Genomic DNA, 24842 nt, shown 5'->3' on the forward strand with positions numbered 1-24842 from the left:
ACTAAAATTTTCAAAAATAAAAGAGAAATTTGCAAGGCGAAAATCAGTAAATAGTCTAAAAAATTACACATAAATCGCTAAGTTTTTTTTTTGCTGCAAAAATCAATAAGTAGTCTAAAATATTGCACTTAAGTCACTAGGGAGTTTTTTTGCCGTCAGAAAGTAATATGAAATGTTACCCTTAAGTCATTAAGCAATTTTTTTTGTTGCAAAATTCATATTTTATATCAATTTTTTTCTTAATTTTAATTAATAAATAAAAAAATTTAAAATATTTTCTAACTTTAAAAAATTATTTAAAATTTATTTATAATTAAAAAATAATTTAAAATTTCGAATATGAAAAAATTATTTAATTCTTCGGAACAAGCCCTCAAAAAAAAAAAAAAAGACAACAAGGTTTAGAGTTATTTAAAAGCAACATTATTGTATTGATTAAAAGAAAAACATAAAAAAGAGTTAGAGGGTGTTTGGCAACTTAACTAAAAACCTGTTTTTTGTTTTTAAAAATTAAAAATTGTTTTTTGAAAACAAGTTAGGGTGTTTGGCGTTGTTTTCAGAAAACAATTTTTAAAAACAAAGTTACAAAAAACAGAAAATTTTGAGAACAACAAAAAGTTGTTTTCTGTTGTTCTCAAAAAAATTTTGTTTATCTTTTTTTTTCTCACATCATTTATTTATTTATTATTATCTAACATCATTTATTGTCACATAATTTTCTCTCTCATTAGTTTCTCTCTCTTCACTTTCTCTCACATCACTTTCTCTCTCATCACTTAATATATCATCATTTTCTCTCTCATCATTTTTTCTCTCTCGTCATTTCCTCTCTCATCACTTTCTCTCTACTCACTTCTCTCTCTTCACTTTCTTTCTCATCACATTCTCTCTCAATTTTTCTTGGATCAATTTCTCTCTTCTCAATTTCTATCAAATTTTCTCTCATTACTTTCTCACTTCTTATTTTTCATCATTTTTTTTTCAAATTATTTTATCTCATTATTTATTACAAACTTTTAAAATACTTTTATCTTTGTAAATATATTTGTTAATATTTTATTTAAGATTTTAAAAAAAATAAAACTAAAAAATTATTTTTTAGAAAACATTAACCAAACACCTCTTATTTTTTGAAAACGACAAAAACAGTTTTCTATTTTCATTTCTGAGAACACAACTTTAAAAACAAAAAACAGAAAACAATATCAAACACAACACAACTTTAAAACTTATCTTTCTTTTTAGCTTTTTCGAAAACTGTATGAAACTGGGCATCGGGCTAGTCCATTGTTTGAGTTGGGCTTTAAAGTTGAAAGTGGAGTGTTGAGTCTTGAGCGTAGCAAATGTTACTTTCCTTCTCTCTTTTGGGAACAGAGAAAACTGTGTCAGGGTCGACCAAGCAGACAACTCACTCCAAACATGCCCCTCATACCCAATCCCTGACACCGCGATCATTCCCAAACCCATTTCCTTCGCCTTTCTTTTTCTCTTCTCTTCTCTTTTACTGTTTACCCACACCACATCTACTCTCAGTTATACCCAATCGTAATACGCCACGTCACAATCCAGAATTGTACTCAACATCACGTCACGTGGCAATCTATAATTCGCCAATTCCACCACCGTGGGATGGAAACGTTACACCCAAGTCTACTCCTTTTTCCATCTTCCCACATAATTGAGATTTAATATCCTTTTGAAATCCTTTTATTTTAAAATAAAAAAACAGAGATTCATTATATCAAAAGTCACAGCAGAAAAAATTGAAAACTATCAAACACTTTGGAGATCTAGAAAGGATTCTCAATCTCAATCTCTCTCTTTATTTTCCGGTGAGTTCTAGAGAGAGAAAGGATTAGTGTGAAAATGGCGAGCGGTGGAGGATACGGCGATACGAGCCAGAAGATAGACTACGTGTTCAAGGTGGTGCTGATCGGAGACTCGGCGGTGGGGAAGTCTCAGATACTATCTCGGTTCGCTAGGAACGAGTTCAGCTTGGACTCGAAAGCCACCATCGGCGTCGAGTTCCAAACTAGGACTCTCGTCATCGAGCACAAGAGTGTTAAGGCTCAGATCTGGGATACCGCCGGCCAGGAACGGTAACAAACTCTTCCCTCCTTCGCTTGTTTACTTCTGGCATTTCTCTCATTATTAGTTGTCTTCGTAGGATTAGTTTTGAAAAATAATTGATCTAATTTGGAATTGAGTGGGCTAATATTATATCTAGGATTTTAGCTTCTTTGATTGATATTTTAACGCTAAAAGTTGCAGTGATTTTGGTAAGGCCTAGCATTAAGGTTAAGGTCCATTATTTTAGTTACGCCTCAATGGAGGAGAAAGCGCCGAAAAATCTGTTTTGCTTAAATCCTGTTTCTTTTTTGTGGTTTTTATTACTAGGAAAAAGGGAAATTTTGTGGCTTTCATCTATGTCACCCGTGATCTTAGAAAAAATATATATTTATATCCAAATCGAACTTTTAGGTATTACTTTTTAGATATGATGTGATTTTTTTCTTAATCAGAATATTATTTTATGAAATGCCTTTGCGATGCATAGCCCTGCAACCCATTGATAATTTTACTACTTGTTTTTGTTTTTCCTAATACATAATATATAGGTATATCAAGAGTGCTGGATTTAATCATGAAATTACTTACGGTAAATAATTGGTTTCCGGGTACAACATGGTCTCAATTATGTGGTTCAGTTTGATTGGTCTTTCTTGGAACCATTGGTTTTATTTTAATATGGATCAATATTAATTAATTTTTTTTTACATTAGATTAGATAGGTTCTCTCTGATGGATATCCTTGTGGAACTTAAAGGAGTCTGCCTTTCTATAGAATTATAATAAATAATAGCGTGTTTCACAAGCTCTTAACTTCAACTTTTAGTATAGAAGTTGAGATTTTATTTTTAAAAGGTGAGCTTTTGAAGATTTCTTATCATGAATATTTGTGTTTTCAATGTGTTTAAATGTAAAATGTTGTGTGGGGTTATTGGATAATTAGGTTTTGCATGCCTCATTTGCTTCCTTAAGAAATTACCGGTTGTAATTTTCTCAACATGGTTCATCTCATCAAAGTTTTAGTGGTATGTGTAATTTACAAGCACTTGAAGTGAATCTCTTTTCAAAGTACAAATGTTCTAACTTTTGCCAACAATGAATTCATTGAATTGTGCACTTAAAATTCGTCTTCTTATGGTGTTTGAGCAGATACAGGGCAGTTACGAGTGCATATTATAGGGGAGCTGTTGGGGCAATGCTTGTTTATGACATAACCAAACGGCAGACCTTCGATCACATACCGCGTTGGCTGGAAGAGCTACGTAACCACGCTGACAAGAACATAGTCATCATTCTGATTGGAAACAAAACTGATCTAGAGAACCAGCGTGCAGTCCCCACTGAAGACGCTAAAGAATTTGCTCAGAAAGAAGGGCTTTTCTTCTTGGAGACTTCAGCACTGGAATCAACTAATGTCGAGAATGCCTTCTTGACCGTGCTGACAGAGATTTTCAACATTGTGAACAAGAAAAACCTTGCTGCTGATGAAAACCAAGGAAATGGTAACCCTGCATCCCTTACTGGCAAGAAGATCATCGTCCCAGGTCCTGCACAAGTTATCCCAGAAAAGAACAAGATGTGTTGTACATCATCGTGATCTAATCTTTGAACAAAGTGGATCTCAAATACAAGATTTATGTTTTTAAAATCTCTAAAATAGCAATTTTTTGATGGGTGGTGCTTTTTCATTTGTATATGTTTACATTGTTTTAGCCTTTAGTTTGGATGGGCAGCTGAACTACTTGCCCGTTATGACAAGGGAAGAAAGAACTAAAGTTGAAGCTGAGTTGCAGATTTGTTATTAGTTGTGTTTTTTAACTTTTTGTGCACTTTTACTTAACTTTACACTATTTTTCACCTAAATCAATCATGTCAATGATATTTAGAAAAAGGAGAGCTTCTCATGCTTTTCCATTAAATTAAACTTTATATAAGACATGTTTAATTATACTCGTAATACAGAATGTTGAGCTCTCCTAACGAGTAGGTAAAATATTTAATTTTTTATAATATAGAGAAAAAATTGTTAAAAATTGTTAAATATTCTTTCAATGGGTGAAGTAAAGATATATTTCTTTAGCTAAATGAATAGTATTTCTCTATATGTACGTAGTAAAATACTATTCATCAAGTTATAAATATTTTATTATTTTTTTATAAACTTTTGTATGTATATGAGTGTGATACTATTATATTTAATTATTTTATTTTTTTAAATAAATAAAATATTTTTAAAAAATATAATATTTAAATGATGTAGAGAAAAAATAAATAAGTTGATGTATGATATAATGTAAAAGTTTGAGGTAAATTATAAAAAAAAAAAAATTGGTGGTGTATTTTGTAATATACTTTTTCTATAATATTTAGCTAAAACTCACAAAAATATCTTCCATCACCTTCTTTATACATATATTTATAATAGTTATGAACAAACTCCAATTAATCTATATCTACATTTACATAATATTTACATATCATTTATATAATATTTTAATATTATTATTTTTCTTTATAAACTTTCTCTCACATTTAGTATATATATTTATTTTTTTTAATTATTTTATTTTACTTTAATTAATAAAATATATTTTAAAATATAATATTTAAATGATGTAGAGAAATATACAGAAAAGATGATGTATGGTATAATATAAAACTTAAAAATAAAATAGAAAGTGTTTTGTGGAGGTATTTAAAAAAAAAAAAAAAGAGTAGAACATTTATTGTGTGCTCTTAGATCGCATTAAAATAATTAAATGGAAGAGGCCTTGTGACATGACATCTTTTTTTACATTTACTTTGAACCTTACATAACTGAAATTATCTTCTTTTTTTTTTTTTGATGTACTGATATTTTCTGATCTCTTTTTCAAATGTGCTCCTATTGCTCTCGCTATTTAATTTTTACACTTGCCTTTGTCTCGTGTATATCACATTTAATGAATAAATCTATAGGAGCTAGTTATTACATATTAATGCGTCTTGATTTGATATGGGTACGGCTCTTCAATCTGATTTTCGTTCCCAAATACCTATAATCCATTTTTAAGATGTTAAATAAATAAAAACTATTAGGCCTAGAAAGTTGCATCATTTTGTCCTCAACATCCACCCACAATTTCCAAAGACTTCCATCTTCTTTCACTGCTGATTCATTTTCGATTTCAGTCAATGCTGAAGTTCTTTCAAGCATTTATTGGCAATCAACAGCATTGAACCGGCGGCATAATTAAGCTGGCCTTACCTTTCCAGCAGCTTATGGCAATTATTGATTCATCTACTTGCCCACACTTTTATATTAGAAAAGAAATAAACAAACCAAAATACTACCTCAGTAACTGGATTCATGGAACGAGTTGAGTAAACCATTCTCCCACCAACTTTATGCAAAGTTAAACCTAATGACAACACTAATTGCAAGAGAGGTTGTTTACTACTCAGCTCAGCTCCGACTTCCTGACTCAATTTGAACATCAGAAAAGAAAGAAAAAGCCAAGACAACAATAAGAAAGATGGGTTTTGAAAGGCTCAATGGACACAAGAATTGGAGGCTGGAGTGGTGGTGGACAAATGAGTAGAGTAAGCATATGTATCCAAATCTTGACTTGGCCAAAGTTCCTTTTCTTATTAAACAAATTTAAGATTCGTTATACAAATTAAGAGAGAATATTAACTTATTAAATAAAATAATAAAACATTAAAATAATAATTTCATTTTAAATTCAATATTTTTTAAAAGGGAATTTGCAGCATTAATCCTTATTTAGTTCATTTTGTTGTACTTAAATCCCAATATAAATTTTTTTTGCGGTAAATATTCATATCGTTACACATTTGGTGCGGACGTTGGTCCCTCAACCGTTAAGTGTGCTAAGCGGGTACACGTAGCAGCACCAGTTGGCGGCAAAATTCACTTTTGAGAAATTTGCGTCATAAATACCTACATAGCTCATTTTATTGCACTTTAATGCCTAAGTAAATTTTTTGTTGCCAAAAATTAAATAAAAAATTTATTCACCTCAAAATATTATTTAAATATAATTAACAAATTATTGAAATGTTATTTAAAACAAAAACAATTCATCTAAACAAAACTAAGAATTTAATAAATTTTTAAGATGAATTTTTTATTGCTTTTGTTTTAATTAACATTTCAATAATTTGATTAGATTTTAGTAATTTTTTATTGTTGGATTTTAATTAACAACTTATTGAAATGTTAGTTAAAACAAAATAACAAAAAAATTATCTTTACAAATCTAAGAATTTAATCAATTTTTAGGATGAATTTAAATATTTTTTAAGATCAATGATTTGTTAATTAGATTTTAGTAATTTTTTGAGGTGAATAAATTAGTTTATTAAATTTTTTGCAACAAAAAATTTAGTTAGGTATTAAAGTGCAACAAAATGAACTACATAAGTATTTATGCCACAAATTTCTCAAAAGTAAACTTTGCTGCCAATCGGGTGCTACCACGTGTACCGCTTGACATACTTAAAAATTGGGGGACCAACGTCACAAAATGTGTAACGGTAGGGATTTTTGCCGCCAAAAATAGGAATTTAAGTGCAACAAAATGAATTACATAAAGATTAATGCTTCAAATTTCCCTTTTTTAAATGGTAAATAGTGTGTTGGGACTAAATTGTAATATTTAATAAAAAAATGGGTACCTATGTGCTCAAAAATTTAAAATAGGAACTTCAATTTTTATTTACCCATTTGTTCATTAAATTGAGTCTCTTTAAACTCTAAAGATTATGTCACATCACAATAATAAAATTTATCGCTAAAAAAAAATATAATATAAAAGTAAGTTTATTCTATATATTAAAATTAATTTTTCATAAATTTATCTATGAGAATGTTTAAATCTTTATTATTATTATTATTATTATTGTTGTTGTTGTTGTTATCTATTTGTTATTTAAAAAATTAATTTCTATTTTTTAATAAATGATGTGCACAATTTTATTTTATTTTTTGTAAAATTGGTAGAATTCAGAACCTAGCATAGAAAATTCAAAGGGTGTAATTATAAATAAATATAATTTCTTAAATATGGAAGGGAAATTTGAGTTTTTATGCTTAGTGAGGGGTTATAAATCAAAAAAATGCTAGACACTTAAATCATTTCAAAACAATGCCAAATTTTTTGACAATACCCAAAATACCCCTCTCATAATTTTTCTCACCCCTTCCTCTTCCCTCTTCCCTCTCTCTCCCTCAACACATTCCTCTCAACTCCCTCTCTTGAAAAAAAATTCATGGGTAAGATAAAATATCATAGAAATCAATGTAATGGCAAGTATTCAACACTTAGGACACTAAAATACTACATTTCGAACAGATTTGGACATGATTTTTGGGTTTTTTTTGCGATTTTTTTCAGATCTGAAACTTTGAAATCTGCAGAAAATCGACGTGGTTCGATGGTGGTTCGATGGTGCTCGATGCCAGCTCGATGGGGCCTTCAAAATCAAGATTTTCATGAAAAAATCGATGTTGCTCGATGGTGGTTCGATGGAGGTTCGATGGTGGTTCGATGGTGTTCGATGCGATTCTTGCAAGATACGTAATTTTTCACTCGGGTATCCGTTTGGGGTGATTTTTTTTTTGATTTTGGGTATTTTTTCAAGATCTACACGTTTGGGATGTGTATATACACATTTGGGAAATGTAAATCTTGAAAAAAAATGACAAATGTAAAACATACCTCATGTTCAAGATATGTTTTGGTATGTTGTCAAGTTCTAAACTTTGAAAATGTGTATATGAACATATAAAACGTGTAGATCTCAAAAAAATACCAAAAAAAAAAAAAAAAATCATCCCAAACGGACACCCGAGTGAAAAATTATGTCTCTTACAAGAATTGCATCGAACCACCATCGAACCACCATCGAACCACCATCGAGCAACCATCGAACCACCATCGAGCAACCATCGAACCACCATCGAGAAATCTCGATTTTTTCATGAAAATATTGATTTTGAAGGCCCCATCGAGCTGGTATCGAGCACCATCGAGCTGGTATCGAGCACCATCGAGCAAAGTCAATTTTCTACATATTTCCGAGTTTCAAATCTGAAAAATAACTAAAAAATCATGCCCAACTCGATGGTTGCTCGATGGTGTTCGATACTACCTCGATGGGGCCTTCAAAATCAATATTTTCATGAAAAAATCGACGTTGCTCGATGGTTGTTCGATGGTTGCTCGATGGTGGTTCGATGCAATTCTTGTAAGAGACATAATTTTTCACTCGGGTGTCCGTTTGGGATGATTTTTTTTTTTTTTTTTGGTATTTTTTTGAGATCTACACGTTTTATATGTTCATATACACATTTTCAAAGTTTAGAACTTGAAAACATACCAAAACATATCTTGAACATGAGGTATGTTTTGCATTTGTCATTTTTTTCAAGATTTACATTTCCCAAATGTGTATATACACATCCCAAACGTGTAGATCTTGAAAAAATACCCAAAATCAAAAAAAAAATCACCCCAAACGGATACCCGAGTGAAAAATTACGTATCTTGCAAGAATCGCATCGAACACCATCAAACCACCATCGAACCTCCATCGAACCACCATCGAGCAACATCGATTTTTTCATGAAAATCTTGATTTTGAAGGCCCCATCGAGCTGGCATCGAGCACCATCGAACCACCATCGAACCACGTCGATTTTCTGCAGATTTCAAAGTTTCAGATCTGAAAAAAATCGCAAAAAAAACCCAAAAATCATGTCCAAATCTATTCGAAATGTAGTATTTTAGTGTCCTAAGTGTTGAATACTTGCTATTACATTGATTTCTATGATATTTTATCTTACCCATGAATTTTTTTTCAAGAGAGGGAGTTGAGAGGAATGTGTTGAGGGAGAGAGAGGGAAGAGGGAAGAGGAAGGGGTGAGAAAAATTATGAGAGGGGTATTTTGGGTATTGTCAAAAAATTTGGCATTGTTTTGAAATGATTTAAGTGTCTAGCATTTTTTTGATTTAGTATATCTCATTAAGCATAGAAACTCAAATTTCCCATATGGAATGGGGTATTTTGGCGCATATTTTTGTCAACTAAAATAAGAGCAATAAACAAATTTAAAAAGATGAACATAATGGTCACTAGTTAAAATCTACTTTTTGTCAACTAAAGTAAGAGCAATAAACAAATTTAAAAAGATGAACATAATGGTGATTAGTTAAAATCTATCTACGACAACGAGTCACTTTTATTGGTGTGTTCTATGTTAAAGCTAAAAAGCAATTTCATAGAGTTATTTTAATACAAGAAGCGAGCGCGAAAATACATAATGATAACCATCTATTTATAGGACTAGTGTCAGATTTACTCTCCCATGTTTTTAGGGAAAGGTTACAAAATATCTTATTTAAATTTGAATTACAAAATAAATATATCCACATAAATATCTAACCGATTTCCTATAAAAATAGAACCATTATTTAAACTCCAATATTTATTCTGATATTTTCGGGCTTTTGACGCGATTTCGAGTTTACTCATGTACATAGGACTTCCACGAGATGAAGTAATAAATCATTTATGAGCCAACCGTTTCGACCTCTCGATGTTATACCAAGCTAATACATGACATCAAGCTGTTTTCGTATTAGTCTACCTTTTATGCACTCGAATGCTATTCAAATTTAATATTGTCTATCCTGAGCTTATTCTACTACACTTTTCGACCTGATTTTAATCGTATCTAAAATCGGGTATAACATTTGCCCCATCAAAAGTATGTTCGTATCCTCAAGAGAGACTTTTGAATTTCCTTCCTAGAAAATTGTGTCCACCTACCACACTCGAGTAGGAGTTACGTGCCATGCTTGGGTTTGGCAGTTCCAATACTTGTGTACTGAGTGATCACATATCCCAACATTCTTGCTTTTGTCGTCGTTTTCCACTAATTCCCATCTGTCAGAGCAGCTACTACCATGATCCTACAAATCGAATTAACTCTTTCTTTCCCTTATAAACACTCATCCTTTTCTCTTTTCATTTTCATCCTCTCTCTTCATTCGTTTTCTTAAAAACTAGAAATTTCAAAAATCTCCAAACATCAAGATAACTCGATTATTCTCGACAATTCCTAGATTTTTTGCTTCATCAATATTTTTTTTCAACCATCATCCGCATCATATGCGTGTAAGTTTATAATTTCTAAACTCTGTGATCGTGAAAATATGATACGCAAGTGCACGCAATCGATTCAAGTAATATAGATAGTAAATAGAATATCATTCCCACAAAAACTATTAACCAATTACCAATCATTTTTCTTTAATTTCTATTTGGCAAACAAAATTTAGATGAATAATTCTAATTATAAAATTTTAAATAACTGTGAATAAAATAACTAATCAAAAGATGAAAATCAATAATAAAAAGACCTAGGGTATTAACTTCATCAACTTTTCACTCTACTAATTTTATTAATCAGTTCTAAATTTCTTTCTTCTTATTCTAATAGTAGGTTAACATAAATCGATTCCTATTCTTTTTCAAGATATAAGATCTCATCTTATATGCAGGTTTTCTACATCTCTGTAATAAACTTAAACATACAGCAGGCATTAAGCATGGAAACATCATTACTACACAAGTCATACAAGTACTTTCGCCCAATATGTAACCTATATATTCAATTCACATTTTTCGAATTTTGAATCAAAATCATAAATCAAGCAAATATTGATCAGGTATTTACTAGCATTAAGCAAACATTATATTGATTAGAATAAAGAAGAAGAATCAATTAAACATCATAATAACATTAAATAGAAATCCAAGTGACTACATTAAACCCTAGATAAGAAAATTAGTTCATGGAAGAGAATAGAAAAAGAAGTAAGAGAAGAAATATAGAGAGTGGTCAAGAAGAAAGAGAGGGATCTAAAATAGTCTAAAGCATTCTTTTTATAGTGATAAGGTTGTGAAAAGAGTTTTCTAGATGTTTCCATTTGTTACTTGATAATGCTCCAAAATATCTTTATTTGAATTTCAAATCCCTTAACTCTATCTTGCGTAATCTTGTAGGTCGAATATCACCATGTAAACGTCCGAATTTGAATTTTTTTGTGAAATAAGCTTTCGTAGGTATTTGAATAAGCTTTCCAAATGCCACCAAGAACACATAAATCAGATAAGTGAGTCAGGAGATATGGTCAAAATACCAAAACTATCTCAGATATTTTCAACAATTTAAGTTTGAATTATCTTTTATCTTCTCCAATCAATTCAAGTAAATATTTATTGTTTTTCTTTTGATTGAAAATAATATTTCAAATAAATTTTGAAATATTTCTCAAATATCCATTTAACAAATAACAACTAGAAAAATATAACAACCATACATAAAAAGAACTAAAAATATAAAATAATAATAATAAAACTAAGACTAAAAAGTATTAAAAATCTAGCATATCAAATTCCCCCAAACTAAACTTTTTCTCGCCCTCGAGTAAAGAACACAACAATAAACAAACTCGACTAAAAACCTAAACAACAAACACACTTGAATCAAGCCGACAACAATAATTCACGCCTCAAGCTATGATGACTAACACACTTATATAATCTTCATGAAAATCAACTTATAATCCAGAATTTCAGTCAAAACATTCTTTCAATTCACTTAAGTCCAAACAAAAATAAATGCTCTCAAAATCATGATTAATAAATAAAATGTATTCGAATCATTTCATGCTCACCAAAAATGTTTCATTACAATCAATTAATGTCATCCCATAAGCTTGCTATACTTACTAATCTCCACTGATGTAGAAAACACATGCTAAAAAATCAATAGGACTTTCACAGTTTATAACTAAATGACTTAGGTTAAGGTAGATGAAAAAGTCATTAAAGCTAAAGTATACCATAAGCACACAACAAAACAAACCAATCTTGTATCAACTTGCAAACCCCAAAAATAATCCCAAATTTCTCAATTTTTTCTTACTTTGAGAGAAATTCATAAACTGATTTTTTTTAAAAAATTTCTTCTAATGGTACTACACTCCCCCAAACTTATTTCTTTATATTTTCAATGGGAGTGTAGTTCATTTTCAATATACTTTTTTCTTTCTTTCTTTCTCAATTTTTCTTCTTCTATTGACAAAAATTTCCAAATATAAACTCCATTACAAACCATCCCCCAATCACTTTTCATATGCTCATGGTATACATCAAAAGAAAGAAAAAATAATAATAACAAAGTTTCAAATAGGCTCAAAATAAGTTTCATACAAAAAAAATTCACATTAAGCTCAACAATGGGTAACTAAGGATTTAATACATCAAGGTTGGCTTGAAAGGTTCAATCGGTTAAAAAAAAAATTGGCAAAATCATCTTCCTAAACATGCATCATCTAGGATTTCGTCTCAAAAAGCAAGCAAACAAGTTCTATAATAACAACATTTCAATTTTATTTTTATTTTAAAAATTCTACAAGCATAAATAAAATTCAATCACACAAAATTTATCAAAAATCATGATTAAGCTCTCAATTATTTAAGTGGACAAAGTAAAGATGGAAAGAACTATTCAACCAAGCACACAGATTTTTATAGCTTTATTCTCATTCAATTTATACAACACATCATTCAATCATATTATCATTGACTAATCATTGTCAACTTGGTTCATACTCTAAACAAAACATAAAAATAAAAATAAAAATAAACCTAACAAAACTTAAACTTAATCAAACTAATATGTCTACAATGAGCAAAGCAATAAAAATCAATTCCCTTCCCCAAACTTAATCTAAAGATTGTCCCCAATGTATAAATAAAAGAAAAGGAAAAGAAAACTTCCCTAAAATACAATGCATTGTTCCATTGTATTGACTCTCATCTATAACCTCCTCAGTGTTTTATATTTTGAAACACGTCAATGAGTGGTTGACGCTCATAATAAGCGTCATACAAGACAACTTTAAAGTTGTCATTGCAAATGCCGTCAAGCTTGTCAAGATATGAATCTAATATGCATGTCACACCAACAACACAAGACCTTGAGTGATGAGATTGGGGAGAAAATTTTGGTAGCTCATAAAGGATATAGAATAGTGAAGGAGTCATCAATTTAAAATATGGATCCACTGGCAGTGTATATGATTTGTAACGACCCGAATTTGCTAATCAGGCTTAGGACCTTGATTAGTGAGCCTGGAGGGCAATAAGTGGTTTAATATGTTTTTATGTGGATTTATGTGTATATATGATTATGATGCATGTTTAATTGAGTTAAATGTGCATGTGGGCCCCGTCTGGATATTAGGGGCATAAGTGTGATAAATGAGATAAATGTTGTATATATGTGATACGTCTGTGCAGCACGATCCGAGACAGTCCTGGGGAGCGGTTAGCCAGAGAGTCACAACGGGGTTGAGATTTGGACTCGGGGTGAGTCGAGGGGTAATTTGGGTACTATGTGTGTTATGGGACTATCGGGACATGAAAATAAATATTTGGAGATATATTTGAGGATAGAATGTCTATGCGGGAATATCTGGGAAATTTACCATTTTTACCCTCGGGGACGTTTTGGTACCCCGAGCCTTGAGGTAACCCTTTAGACTTAAGTCAAATAAACAAAAAGGGAGAATTATTTAGAAACTTGAGGAAACCGATACATATCTCCTTTGAACTGAAGATAGCTCTTGTCTCTCTCTCATAGCTCTTGTCTCTCTCTCCTTCACTCTCTAAGGCAAAAAAACTCAAAGGGAACTCAAAGGAATTGGCTGGGAATTGGGAGGATTTCAGCTTGGATACTCTAGGGACTTGAAGCTTGGGGATTGAGGATCAAACTTAGGGACTAAGCTCTGCAAGGTAAGCTCTAATTACTAAGATTTAGTCCTAAATTTCTGTTGGTTATAAGGGTTTGCATGTTAGCTAAGCTTGATTTATCTTTGGGTGTTCTAGCTGAGTTTTGGAGCATATTTTAATGGGGTTTTGATGCTGTTTCTGAGCTGGAATAACTGTGTTGGATATCTAGGAATGTTAGTCAAGTTTTAGGATGAATTGGCTTTGGGAAAGGTTTAGAAAATGGTGTGAAAATCTGGGTTCGGTGGGGAGCGCCGCGGCCCTAGGAGGGGTGCACTGCGGCCTGTGTGCGCGCGCGGCCATGGGAGGCTGAGAGGTTCATGCGCGTCGCGGCGCCTAGTGGGTGCACCGCGGCCCGTGTAGTATAATTTGATGGATGGACATTGTTAATGTGTTGTGACTAGGGTTTCGGCGAGGATCACGTTAGAGGACTGTGCTTGGGGCATCGGTGCTCGGGAAGCTCGGAACTCAGGTAAGAAAACCCTTGTTCCCATAGAGCTTGTGTGCAGGGCTGAGCCCAATGTGTTTGAATGGAATTATTATGCAGGGCCGAGCCCAACACGCTAGAACTGCAGGGTGTAGCCCTTTAACTGTTTATGCTGGAATTATGTACTTGCTTGTTATATTATGCGTGTTATTTTATGAGTGAACGGCAAGAGCCGGGAACGGTGTAGACCGAGAACGGCGTTGGGCACGTTGAGTGCAAGGCCGAGAACGGCAAAGGGCTGGGAGCAGCGTTGAGCACGTGGAGTGCAAGTTGCCAGGGCGAGTCCCTAGAAGGATACCTGGGATATCCTCACGGCGTGGTCCGCGAACCCAGGGCTTGGTAAACGCCTGGGACGGCTAGGCTATACGTGGTTAGCCATTGGTGGCCTGTCTATATGCTTGATATATGTGTTGCATATGTTATTTGTTTGTGGTTTTTCTTGCTGGGCTTCGGCTCACAGATGATCTGTGGTGCAGGTAAGGGTAAGGAGAAGATCAACCAACCATGAGTACAGCAGGCGTGAGGCGGCGTGTACATGTTTGGCCAGCCTGGCTGCCACAGCCAGGGGATTTTGGGTGATGCCTGTAAATGAACTTAGATTTTTTCGTTTAGTCGACTCAGTACAGTTTTATGTTGTAAATATTTTCTGAATTGTATTTTGGGATCCCAAGTGTAAAACTTTTACGATTTACTATGAAAACTACTATTTCTGATGCTTTTCCTTTGTTTAGGACTTAATTACACTGTTTGACTTAAAACCTCGATTAGCGAGTTGAAAGCACGATTTTAAACTCACTTAGTAACGGCTCTAAGGAAGTAAGGTGTTACATGATTGAAGCATTGATGAACTCAAATCAATGATTGCAGGTGCTTCCTCATCCTCCAAAGTCATATTTTTCTCATCTTCATTTGTGAATTCCTCATATAACCCTTCTTATTGTTTTTCACTCTCCACACGGCTATCCATAAACATGCTTGTGATTCGATCTTCAACAACTTCATGAACATGGATGAAATTTACTTCATTCACCACACCATAATCATTATCTACCAAGCAAGTATCCAACTTAGCAAAATTTTGAGTAAATATAACTTCGAAGGTCCCTTGTTCATCAACTTTACACTCAATCTCTTCTAATGGCTCAACCATTGGTACTTCTATAGTATTCGAATAACTCTCACAACCTTGATTGTTTGAGTAATTGTCCTTAAACCACTCCATATTCTGCACCATTAAATTTAAAGTGGTCTTAAATTGAGCCATTACTTCTTCAATTTCTGGTTTATGTTCTTCACGCTCGAATGGTTGGCGTATAATATTAGGATCTTGGAATAATGGAGGATATTGGTGACTCCAACCTTGTAGTGAAGGATCCCAATGCAAATGGTAATAAAAATATGTCATATCATTCAAAAACTCCATTATATCATCATGATATCTTCTTAATAAAGGTTCACCAGTTACCTCTGCTCCATAGTTTACCCAACATCTTGTTGCATCATCTAATCCATTGTAAAAGAAAAGTGTAAGACACTCCCTTGAGAAATTGTGATAACATCTCTCCACCAATTCATTAAATCTCCCCCAAGCGGAGTAAAATGGCACATTGTGTTGTTGGGAAAAACTCATGATGTAATCTTGATGGAGCATTTTTTTATTTACCTCGCAAGTCAAACACAGAAAAGAAACATAAATTAAATAATAAATAAATAAAAAAACCAAGTTAGAATAAAAATCAATTATGTTGACATTAATAATATAAAATATAAAAACCAAATTAGAACAAAAAAAATAATTAATTTTGATATTGGAAATTTAGTCCTTGGCAACGGCGCCAAAATCTTGATCGCGAAAATATATATATATATACACACGCAAGTGCACGTAATCAATCCAAGTAATATATGATAAGTAGAGTATCGATCCCATGAAGACGGTTGACGCAGTTCTTCGCCAACAGGTGATTATACGAATAAGTAGGATGGATTAGTGCTAATTGGTGAACCGTAATATGAAAATAGCTAAATTATAGACTTGAGAAGTTAATATCATGGGAAGGTGATCACTCCTTTATTTTTAGGTGGTTCGAAGGTTAAAATCTCTCTAGTCCACCAGTCAATATTATTGATATCTCTTGGCTATTTCTTACAGAGTATTTCTTTACAAAAATATGCCAACCCCTTGCATTGCCTAGGATCTTGGTATTTATAGGAAGAGGATACCTGGGTTGGCAATGGGGTCATCCCGTGATCTCTTTACCCTTCACGTCATCTCTGTGACACTGATGATTAATTCCTAAAACCTTACAGTGAAGTGTGGTCTAATCAATAGGTAAGGGGGGATAATGGGCCGCATGGCCCAAATCAGGCATGGGATGTCTGAACACGCACGTTTATACTGCGTGTCCGAGAATTCAGGAATGGAATAGACACTTGATGTCTTATATATGCACGTTTATATTGCGTGATTGACTTTACAAGGATTCGGGTGTCAGATCTCTGCCGCATCACGAGCTTAACGTAACGCCAGCTCGTGACATCCATATTGCTGACCCGCTACCTCCGATTAGCAGTTAACTCTCTAATCAACTCGGGTTGGACAGATGGAAGCCCGTAACAACAGCTCTGGGTGGACGATTTACACGTGGCGGATCAAATTAGGCCTTTTTCCAGCTCGCCAATAGTGCGCGGATATTTAGGGCGTACATTTGCCCCCCAAGCCCCTGCTCGTGACCCATGACGTCATCTGTGACCTTCACAGCGGGGGCTTTTAAGTTTCCCTTTTGACTCTTCATGTTCCGCCCATTGCGCGAGTATCGAACACGTGGAGCGCCGTGGTTGGCGACTATTCGGCTTTCGAGAATTGCATTAAATGGCCTAGCCAGCCTTTGGCCGTCGTTTCGCCTCTCGAGTTATGACCCTCGTATCTCGGATTAATTTGATCGAATGGTCCTCGTTCCTTTGTCTCTTACGTATATATAAGGTTGGCCATCTTCCGTATTAGCCACCCTTTATTTGAAATTTTTTCCTCATTTTCTCTCCTTCTTAGTCTCAGAAGTTTTTCTTCTTCCAGTTATCATCCTAGAGATCCCTACGCTTCTGTCACAAGAGTTTCTTCGTCAGTCCAGCTTTAAAGGCTCCACCAGGACTCCGATTCCTACGCTTTTTGCGACTTTCACTCGGAAAAAATACTGTAAGTCCTCTGCCTGTTGCATGTTTTGATCTTTCCGTTTCTCTGTTAGGTAAACTTATTTCTTAGTCGCACACTGTAGGTTGTTTTTGGCTGGTTTTTGGTGTAAAGGTTTTGATCCTAGGAATATCGACTATATGAGAACATGTCTAGGAATGTGATGTTTAGGACAAGATAATTTTTGGGTAATTATTCTGGGTAGCTTTAGGGAATGCCTGTTTGGAAAGGGGAAGGTGAGAGGTTTCTAGGGTGAAAAATCGGGTAGCTTAGGGGTCACTCTTCCTAGGCGGTTTTGCTTTTTAAAACTTTCCCTCCAAGGCAAGCATTATCCTGACCCTCCTGACACACAGATCCCGAGCAATCAGGGATCCGTTGGAAATGTGGGCGCGTGACCATGGCAACGCTTGGCTTCACACACCGCGGGCTGAGATTACCTTAGCCCGTGTATGAAAATAACTTCTCGCGCTATATTCCCTTTTCTATTTTTAGGTCTCCTATTTAAACTTTTCTTCATTCTTGTTCGTTAAGTGACCAGATGGGGCCCAGGAAGAACATACCCAAGAAGAGCACGACTGGCTTGTCATCCCAGCAGGCCAGCAAGGGGAAAGGGATTGCAGTGGATTCTCCCATCCCCCACTTCGGTCCCACAGTGGATTTGATGCTTTCTTCGAGGCGGAAAGGATAGTCTCGAAGATTACGACCCAAGGGAGGGTCAACAAGATCCTGCAGTCCCATAACATCAAAATTGGGACAGGCGCTCTTGTTGCCCGACCTCCCCTCGAGGGCGAGAGGAGATGCACGCCTCTCGACGAGGAGTTCGCGGCTTAGAGCGATGAACACCTCAAGGCTGGGGCCTTCCTACCCCTGGACCAGTACTTCGCGGATTTTCTGAATTACGTGAAGCAGGCTCCCTTCTAACTGCCCCCTAACTCCTACCGTCTGCTAGCGGGGCTGAGGTACCTCTTCCTGAGGCACGAGTAGGAGGTCCCTACACCAGCGGACATCCTTTTCTTCTTCTACCTCAAAGCCAGCCTGGATCAATGGGGGCGAGGTGACAGGTTCTACTATTTGACCCATTTTCCCAACTCTCCTGCAATCATCGAGCTTCCTAGCCACCCCAACGACTTCAAGGACCAGTTCTTCATGTCGACGGGGTTTTGCAACTGCGAATACCACTACTTCACCCGTCCTCATAAGTTCTCTCTATTCTCAGTTCGCAAAATCACCACATTGCTTTATTTCTTTTCACGCGTGTTGACTTGAACATCATCGTGCAACCATTTTTGCGAGGACGGCCAAATCGGTGACCCTTGGGGGTCAATACGATAACTTGGCGGGGCTCCCACCAAGTGAAAAAGACTACCGCCAGCTTGTATCTGATGAGACGATGCTGGCATGTAAGTTAATTTCTCCGGGCTAGACTCTGGCCTTGAGGAGGTCGCGAGCTATCCCAGTAGCTTGCGAGCTAGTGCCTATCCCTGAGGGGGATGCTGCGAACAGTGACGAGCAGGACGAGGTGCCGCTCGTGCGACGAAAGCGGGCTCTCGAGGCTGCTCAGGGCCTCAACACAGATCGGATTCAGTTCGGGGCAGCAGTCGACCCCTCCAGCCAAGGTAACCCATACCTGTTTAGGGACTTAGACAAGGCTGCCGCAGACCTAAGGCTTGCTAGGTTTAACCCAAGCCAGCTCGTACATCGTCATCGAGATAACCCAGACCTTAACATAACCCTACTCCAGTGTGTAGATCAACTAGTGTTGCGCCATGATATGGGCCGCCCTAGGGGCACTGTAGTAGTAGATAACACCCTGGCCTTTAGGTCGGCATTTTTTGAGGAGTACGGGACCAACCTTAGGTCGTGGGCCTCCCTTCTGGAGGGTGTAGTCACTCCAGGGCTTAGGCAGTATGTAGAGGAGTCCAGTCCTGAGGCGGATCCGGACCCAGAGCCCCCTCTCATTCGCAAAGTTATAAACTTAGACTCCCCCATAGAAGCTCCGAGGCCGGAGGTCATGGCAATAGATTCCTCCTCTAGCTCAGAGGGTAGGACCTTTTCAATACACCTTTAGACTTTTCTTGTAATGAAGTAACCTTGCATGTATACTAACGCTCCCTTCTTTTTTGTTTCAGGCGAAGAGATGGCCCAGCTCGGAGACAACGTCCTGCGGTCCATCTTCCAGGGGGGAATCCTCCCTCCGGATCGTCCGGGCCACTGGTCAAGAAACCCCGGATGACCAAGAAGACTCCTCCCCCCGGGACCACCTCCAAGTTTCCCGCTAAGGGTAGGGGCCAGGTCCCTGCAGCCGCAGAGAACATGCCCCCACCTCCCCCGCGACCTCCAGTCCCTACTCGGGAACAGGAGGCACCAGCTAGAACCCCACCATCTCCCACTCCCACCATACGTATCCCAGTTAACACCCAAGCCCTGGAGAAAATCCTCGAGGCCTTCCGAGGGACGGTTTACGAGACCGCGAGCTATACGGTGGATCATTACTACAACGCCACCCCGAGGGACTTGCGGGAGATCGAGACGAGGAGCCCCGAGAATGTTATGGAGTCTTCGCTGGGGATGACCCTCACGGTAAGTTTATTTAGTTAACTTTCTTTTCTTTCTTCCTAGCACATGCTTCTTTGCTTTCTTTCCAGCACATGCCTTACTATCTATGTCTTTGCAGGCGTCTTTGGCTCTACACCGTAGGATAGCTCGGTCCAGGGCCAGGATTTACGAGATCAGGGGCAAGTTCCAGGTTGTTCAGGACGCTCTCGCGTCTGCACAACAACAAGAGCAAAATGTCAAGGTTGCCCTGACAGCTGCCAAAGAAAGCGAAAAGACCGCACAGGTCGCCTTGGCCGCTGCGAAGGCCGAATTAGAGCTGGCCAGGGCTAAGAAATTGGAGGTCGAGGCTGCACATGTCGCCTTGGCTACTACAAAGACTGAGCTCGAGGAGGCCAAGGCTAAGCAATTGGAGGCCGAGGCCGCCACCGTGGTAGAGAGGGCGTCTTCCAGCTCCTCCATGGAGGCCATGCTCGATCACTGCTGGGCCTTCAACTAGGATGGCGACTTCTCCTTCCTGGCACCTGAGGTGTGGGAGCCATTCCTCGAGAAGTTCAAGGCCCGCCTTCAACAGGAGCCGCCTTCTGAGACTGGGGAGACTTCCGCTGCTGGCGAGTAGGAGACCGAAGGGGTGATTTCATCGGAGCGGCCTGGGGGGGGGGGGGGGGGGGGGCCTAGGACTTTTGTATTCTTTATGTACTTATACTCTTTTACCACGAGGTTTTCCCTCCTCGAGACAATTGGTTTCCCTGACTTTCATTTCAATCTATTTTTATTATTATTGTTATTATTTATTTTTTAGCGTGTTTGGTAAAAACTTAGTTTGTGTTAGTTTATTGACTTTTTCTTCGAAACCACAAAGCACTGCCGGTCAATTTTAACTACTAAGTTTTTAGGACCTGGTTGCATCCAGGACGGTTAACTTTAAAAACTTAGTCCGCGCTAATTGTTATTGATACCTCGTGCTTCTTAAGAAAAACATCGATTAACCAATTTGAATCAACTTCTAAGTTTTAGGACCTGGTTATATCTAAGACATTGATCTTAAAAACTGAGTTCGCGTTAATTTTTTTTTGATACCTCATGCTTTTTAAGAAAAACATCGATTAACCAATTTGAATTAACTTCTAAGTTTTCGGACCTGGTTATATCCAGGACATTGATTTTAAAAACTTAGTTCGTGTTAATTTTTTGTTGATACCTCATGCTTTTTAAGAAAAACATCAATTAACCAATTTGAATTAACTTCTAAGTTTTAGGACCTGGTTATATCCAGGACATTGATTTTAAAAACTTAGTTCGCGTTAATTTTTTGTTGATACCTCATGCTTTTTAAGAAAAATATCGATTAACCAATTTGAATTAACTTCTAAGTTTTAGGTCCTGGTTATATCCAGGACATTGATTTTAAAAACCTAGTCCGCGTTAATTTTTTGTTGATACCTCGTGCTTTTTAAGAAAAACATCGATTAATTTTTTGTTGATACCTCGTGCTTTTTAAGAAAAACATCGATTAACCAATTTGAATTAACTTCTAAGTTTTCAGACCTGGTTATATCTAGGACATTGATTTTAAAAACTTAGTTCGTGTTAGTTTTATCGACACCTCGTGCTTTTTAAGAAAAACACTGGTTAGTCAATTTAAACCAATTTCTAAGTTTCAGGACCTGGTTGTATCCAGGACATATGCCCCCCAAGTAACCAGAAAGGGAACTTTCTTGGTTACTTGGAACACGCTCTTCTAACACTACACGCACACGGAAACATACAACGATATACGAGGGATGTACTTCTCAGTTTTTAATAAAACAAGGCGACTTTCATAATTAAGCCTTACAAAAGTATGACTATTGATAATATTTCTTTAGGTGTGTAGCGTTCCATGTCCGTGGGAATGCTTCTCCATTAGACCGAGCTAGTTTAAAGGTCCCTTCCTTCACAACCTCTATTATATGATAGGGTCCTTCCCAGTTTGGTCCCAACACTCCGTCCTTGGGATCCTTACCGGCCAAGAAGACTCTTCGGAGCACCAGGTCGCCTAAGTTAAAGATGAGTCTCTTAACCTTTGAGTTGAAATAACGAGTGATCTTTTGTTGATAATGCGCGAGCTGCAGCTGCGAAGCTTCTCGTTTTTCGTCAATTAGGTCGACGGATGGGCTGAGCAATTTTTCGTTTTAGTCTTGGTCAAATGCCCGAACTCTATGCGAGGCTATCTTTGTTTCGACAGGAAGGACGGCCTCGCTCGCGAAAGTTAAGGAGAAAGGAGTGTGACCCGTCGAAGTTCGGTGTTAGGTCTGGTACGCCCACAGCACCTGGGGGAGCTGTTCAGGCCAAACTCCCTTGGCTTCATCCAACCTCTTCTTAAGGCTCGCTTTTAGTGTCTTGTTCACAGCCTCGACCTGTCCATTAGCCTGGGGGAGGCCACGGAGGAAAAGCTTTTAATTATGTCGTGCCTCTCGCAGAATTCGGTGAAGAGGTCGCTATCAAACTGGGTTCCGTTATCCGACACGATCTTCCTTGGCAGGCCGAATCGGCAGACAATATTCTTAACCACAAAGTCGAGGACCCTCTTTGATGTAATCATCGCCAGGGGCTCCACTTCTACCCATTTTGTGAAGTAGTCAATAGCCACCACTGCATAGAGAACTCCTCCTTTTCCCGTGGGCAGGGCACCAACTAAATCAATTCCCCAGACCATGAACGGCCACGAGGACGAGATCATCTTCAGCTCGACTGGAGGGGCTTGGGCGATCGTGGCGAACCGCTGGCACTTGTCGCACTTTTGGACATAAGAAATCGAATCCTTCGACAGAGTGGGTCAATAATATCCTTGCCTTAATATCTTCAAGGCCAGGTTTTGCCCCCCGACGTGATCTCCACAAAATCCCTCATGCATCTCCCGTAGAATAGTTTTCGCTTCGGCTGGCAGAACACACCGCAAAAGAGGTAAAGAAAGACCACGCTGGTACAACGTCCCGTCTAACATTTCATACCTCGGAGCTTGGTAAAGTACCCTCCTTGCGTCGTTTCGCTCTTCAGGTAACTTTCCTGTTGTGAGGTACTCAACTATGGGAGTCGTCTAGGTCGGCCTGGTGTCGATCAGTTCGACCTCCCTCCCAGCTTCCTCTATGCTTGGCCTTTCTAAGAATTCCACCGGTACCAGGCCCAAGGTTTCGGCCTCCCCGGAGGTGGCGAGCTTTGCTAGGGCGTCAGCATTGGCATTCTACTCCCGGGGTATCTGTTCAACTAGGTTGTGCTCAAATGCGGACAGCTCCTTCTTTACCTTGGCCAGGTAGGCCGCCATCTTGGTTCCTTGCGCTTGGTATTCTCCTGACACCTGGTTTACCACGAGCTGGGAATCGCTATAGCACTGGATGGAGCTAGCCTTCAGCTCCTGGGCCACCCTTAGCCCAGCCAATAAAGCTTCGTATTCGGCCTTGTTGTTGGATGCTACGAATCTGAATCGCAACATGGAGTGGAAACGATGTCCCTCCAGGGATATCAAAATGATTCCAGCTCTGGATCCATTCTCGTTAGACGAGCCGTCCACAAAGACTCTCCACGAGGCTCGTACCGGTTCTTCCACTAGTTCCTCTTGGAATCCCGTGCACTCTGCTACAAAATCAGCCAGAGCTTGGCTTTTGATCGCAGTTCGCAGCACGTACAATATCTCGAATTGGCTGAGCTCGATAGCCCACTTCAAAAGATGCCCCGATGCCTCAGGTTTCTGCAAAACCTGCCTTAAAGGTTGATCGGTTATGACGTGGATTGAATGGGACAAGAAATACGGCCTGAGCTTTCTGGATGCTGCGATAAGGCAGAACGCCATCATTTCCATCATCAGATATCTAGACTCGGCTCCGAGAAGCCTCTTGCTAATGTAGTAGACCAGCTTCTGAGATCGGTCCTCCTCACGAACCAGCACGGCGCTGGCTGCATCTTCCATTACAGCTAGGTAAAGAAAAAGAGGCTCTCCTGCTGTGGGCTTAGATAACACGGGCGGCTTAGCTAAATGTGCTTTTGGGTCGAGGAAGGCACGCTCACACTCATCGGTCCACTCAAATTTTTTATTTCCCCGGAGTAGGTTATAGAATGGCAAACACTTATCGGTTGATTTGGAAATGAACCGATTAAGGGCTGCCACCCTTCCTGTTAGACTTTGGACGTCTTTTCGCGACCGGGGTGATGGCATCTCAAGTAGCAACCTAATTTTATCGAGGTTCGCCTCTATTCCTCTGGTGTTGACTATGAAACCCAGAAGTTTTCATGACGCAACCCCGAAGGTACACTTTTGGGGATTCAGCCTCATGCCGTACTGTCTTAAAATTTTAAAACATTCCTTCAGATCGGGGACATGGTTATCGGTAGTTTTCGACTTAACCAACATGTCGTCAACATACACTTCCATGTTTCTCCCGATCTGATTAATAAACATCCTGTTGACCAATCTCTGGTATGTAGCTCCTGCATTTTTCAGCCCGAAGGGCATGACCTTGTAACAATAAACCTTAGTTGGGGTCATGAAGCTAGTGTGCTCCTGGTCTGCCAGGTTCATGGCAATCTGGTTATAGCCCGAGTATGCATCCATAAAGGACATGAGCTCGTGCCCCGCAGTGGCATCTACCAATTGATCAATCCTTGGCAAGGGGAAGCAATCTTTGGGGTAGGCTTTATTCA

General features: G+C 37.6%; 1 protein-coding gene across 1 annotated transcript; it reads left to right on the forward strand.

Annotated features, from left to right (window-relative positions):
* The first annotated feature begins 1682 nt into the window (after positions 1-1682).
* LOC133805774 (ras-related protein Rab11D) lies at positions 1683-3871 on the forward strand. The gene is made up of 2 exons (XM_062243930.1): positions 1683-2099; positions 3220-3871. The coding sequence occupies exons 1-2, from the start codon at positions 1867-1869 to the stop codon at positions 3665-3667; spliced, it is 681 nt and encodes a 226-aa protein (XP_062099914.1). The 5' UTR covers positions 1683-1866; the 3' UTR covers positions 3668-3871.
* Positions 3872-24842: the final 20971 nt, after the last annotated feature.

Source organism: Humulus lupulus, chromosome 1, assembly GCF_963169125.1.
Source record: "Humulus lupulus chromosome 1, drHumLupu1.1, whole genome shotgun sequence".
Classification (NCBI taxonomy): Eukaryota; Viridiplantae; Streptophyta; class Magnoliopsida; order Rosales; family Cannabaceae; genus Humulus; species Humulus lupulus.

Bases quoted from the DNA above. Each gene is read 5' to 3' on its own strand.
- LOC133805774 (XM_062243930.1), top strand. From the start codon at position 1,867: ATGGCGAGCGGTGGAGGATACGGCGATACGAGCCAGAAGATAGACTAC. The intron at 2,100-3,219 runs GTAACAAACTCT...GTGTTTGAGCAG, and splicing joins GATACCGCCGGCCAGGAACG to ATACAGGGCAGTTACGAGTG.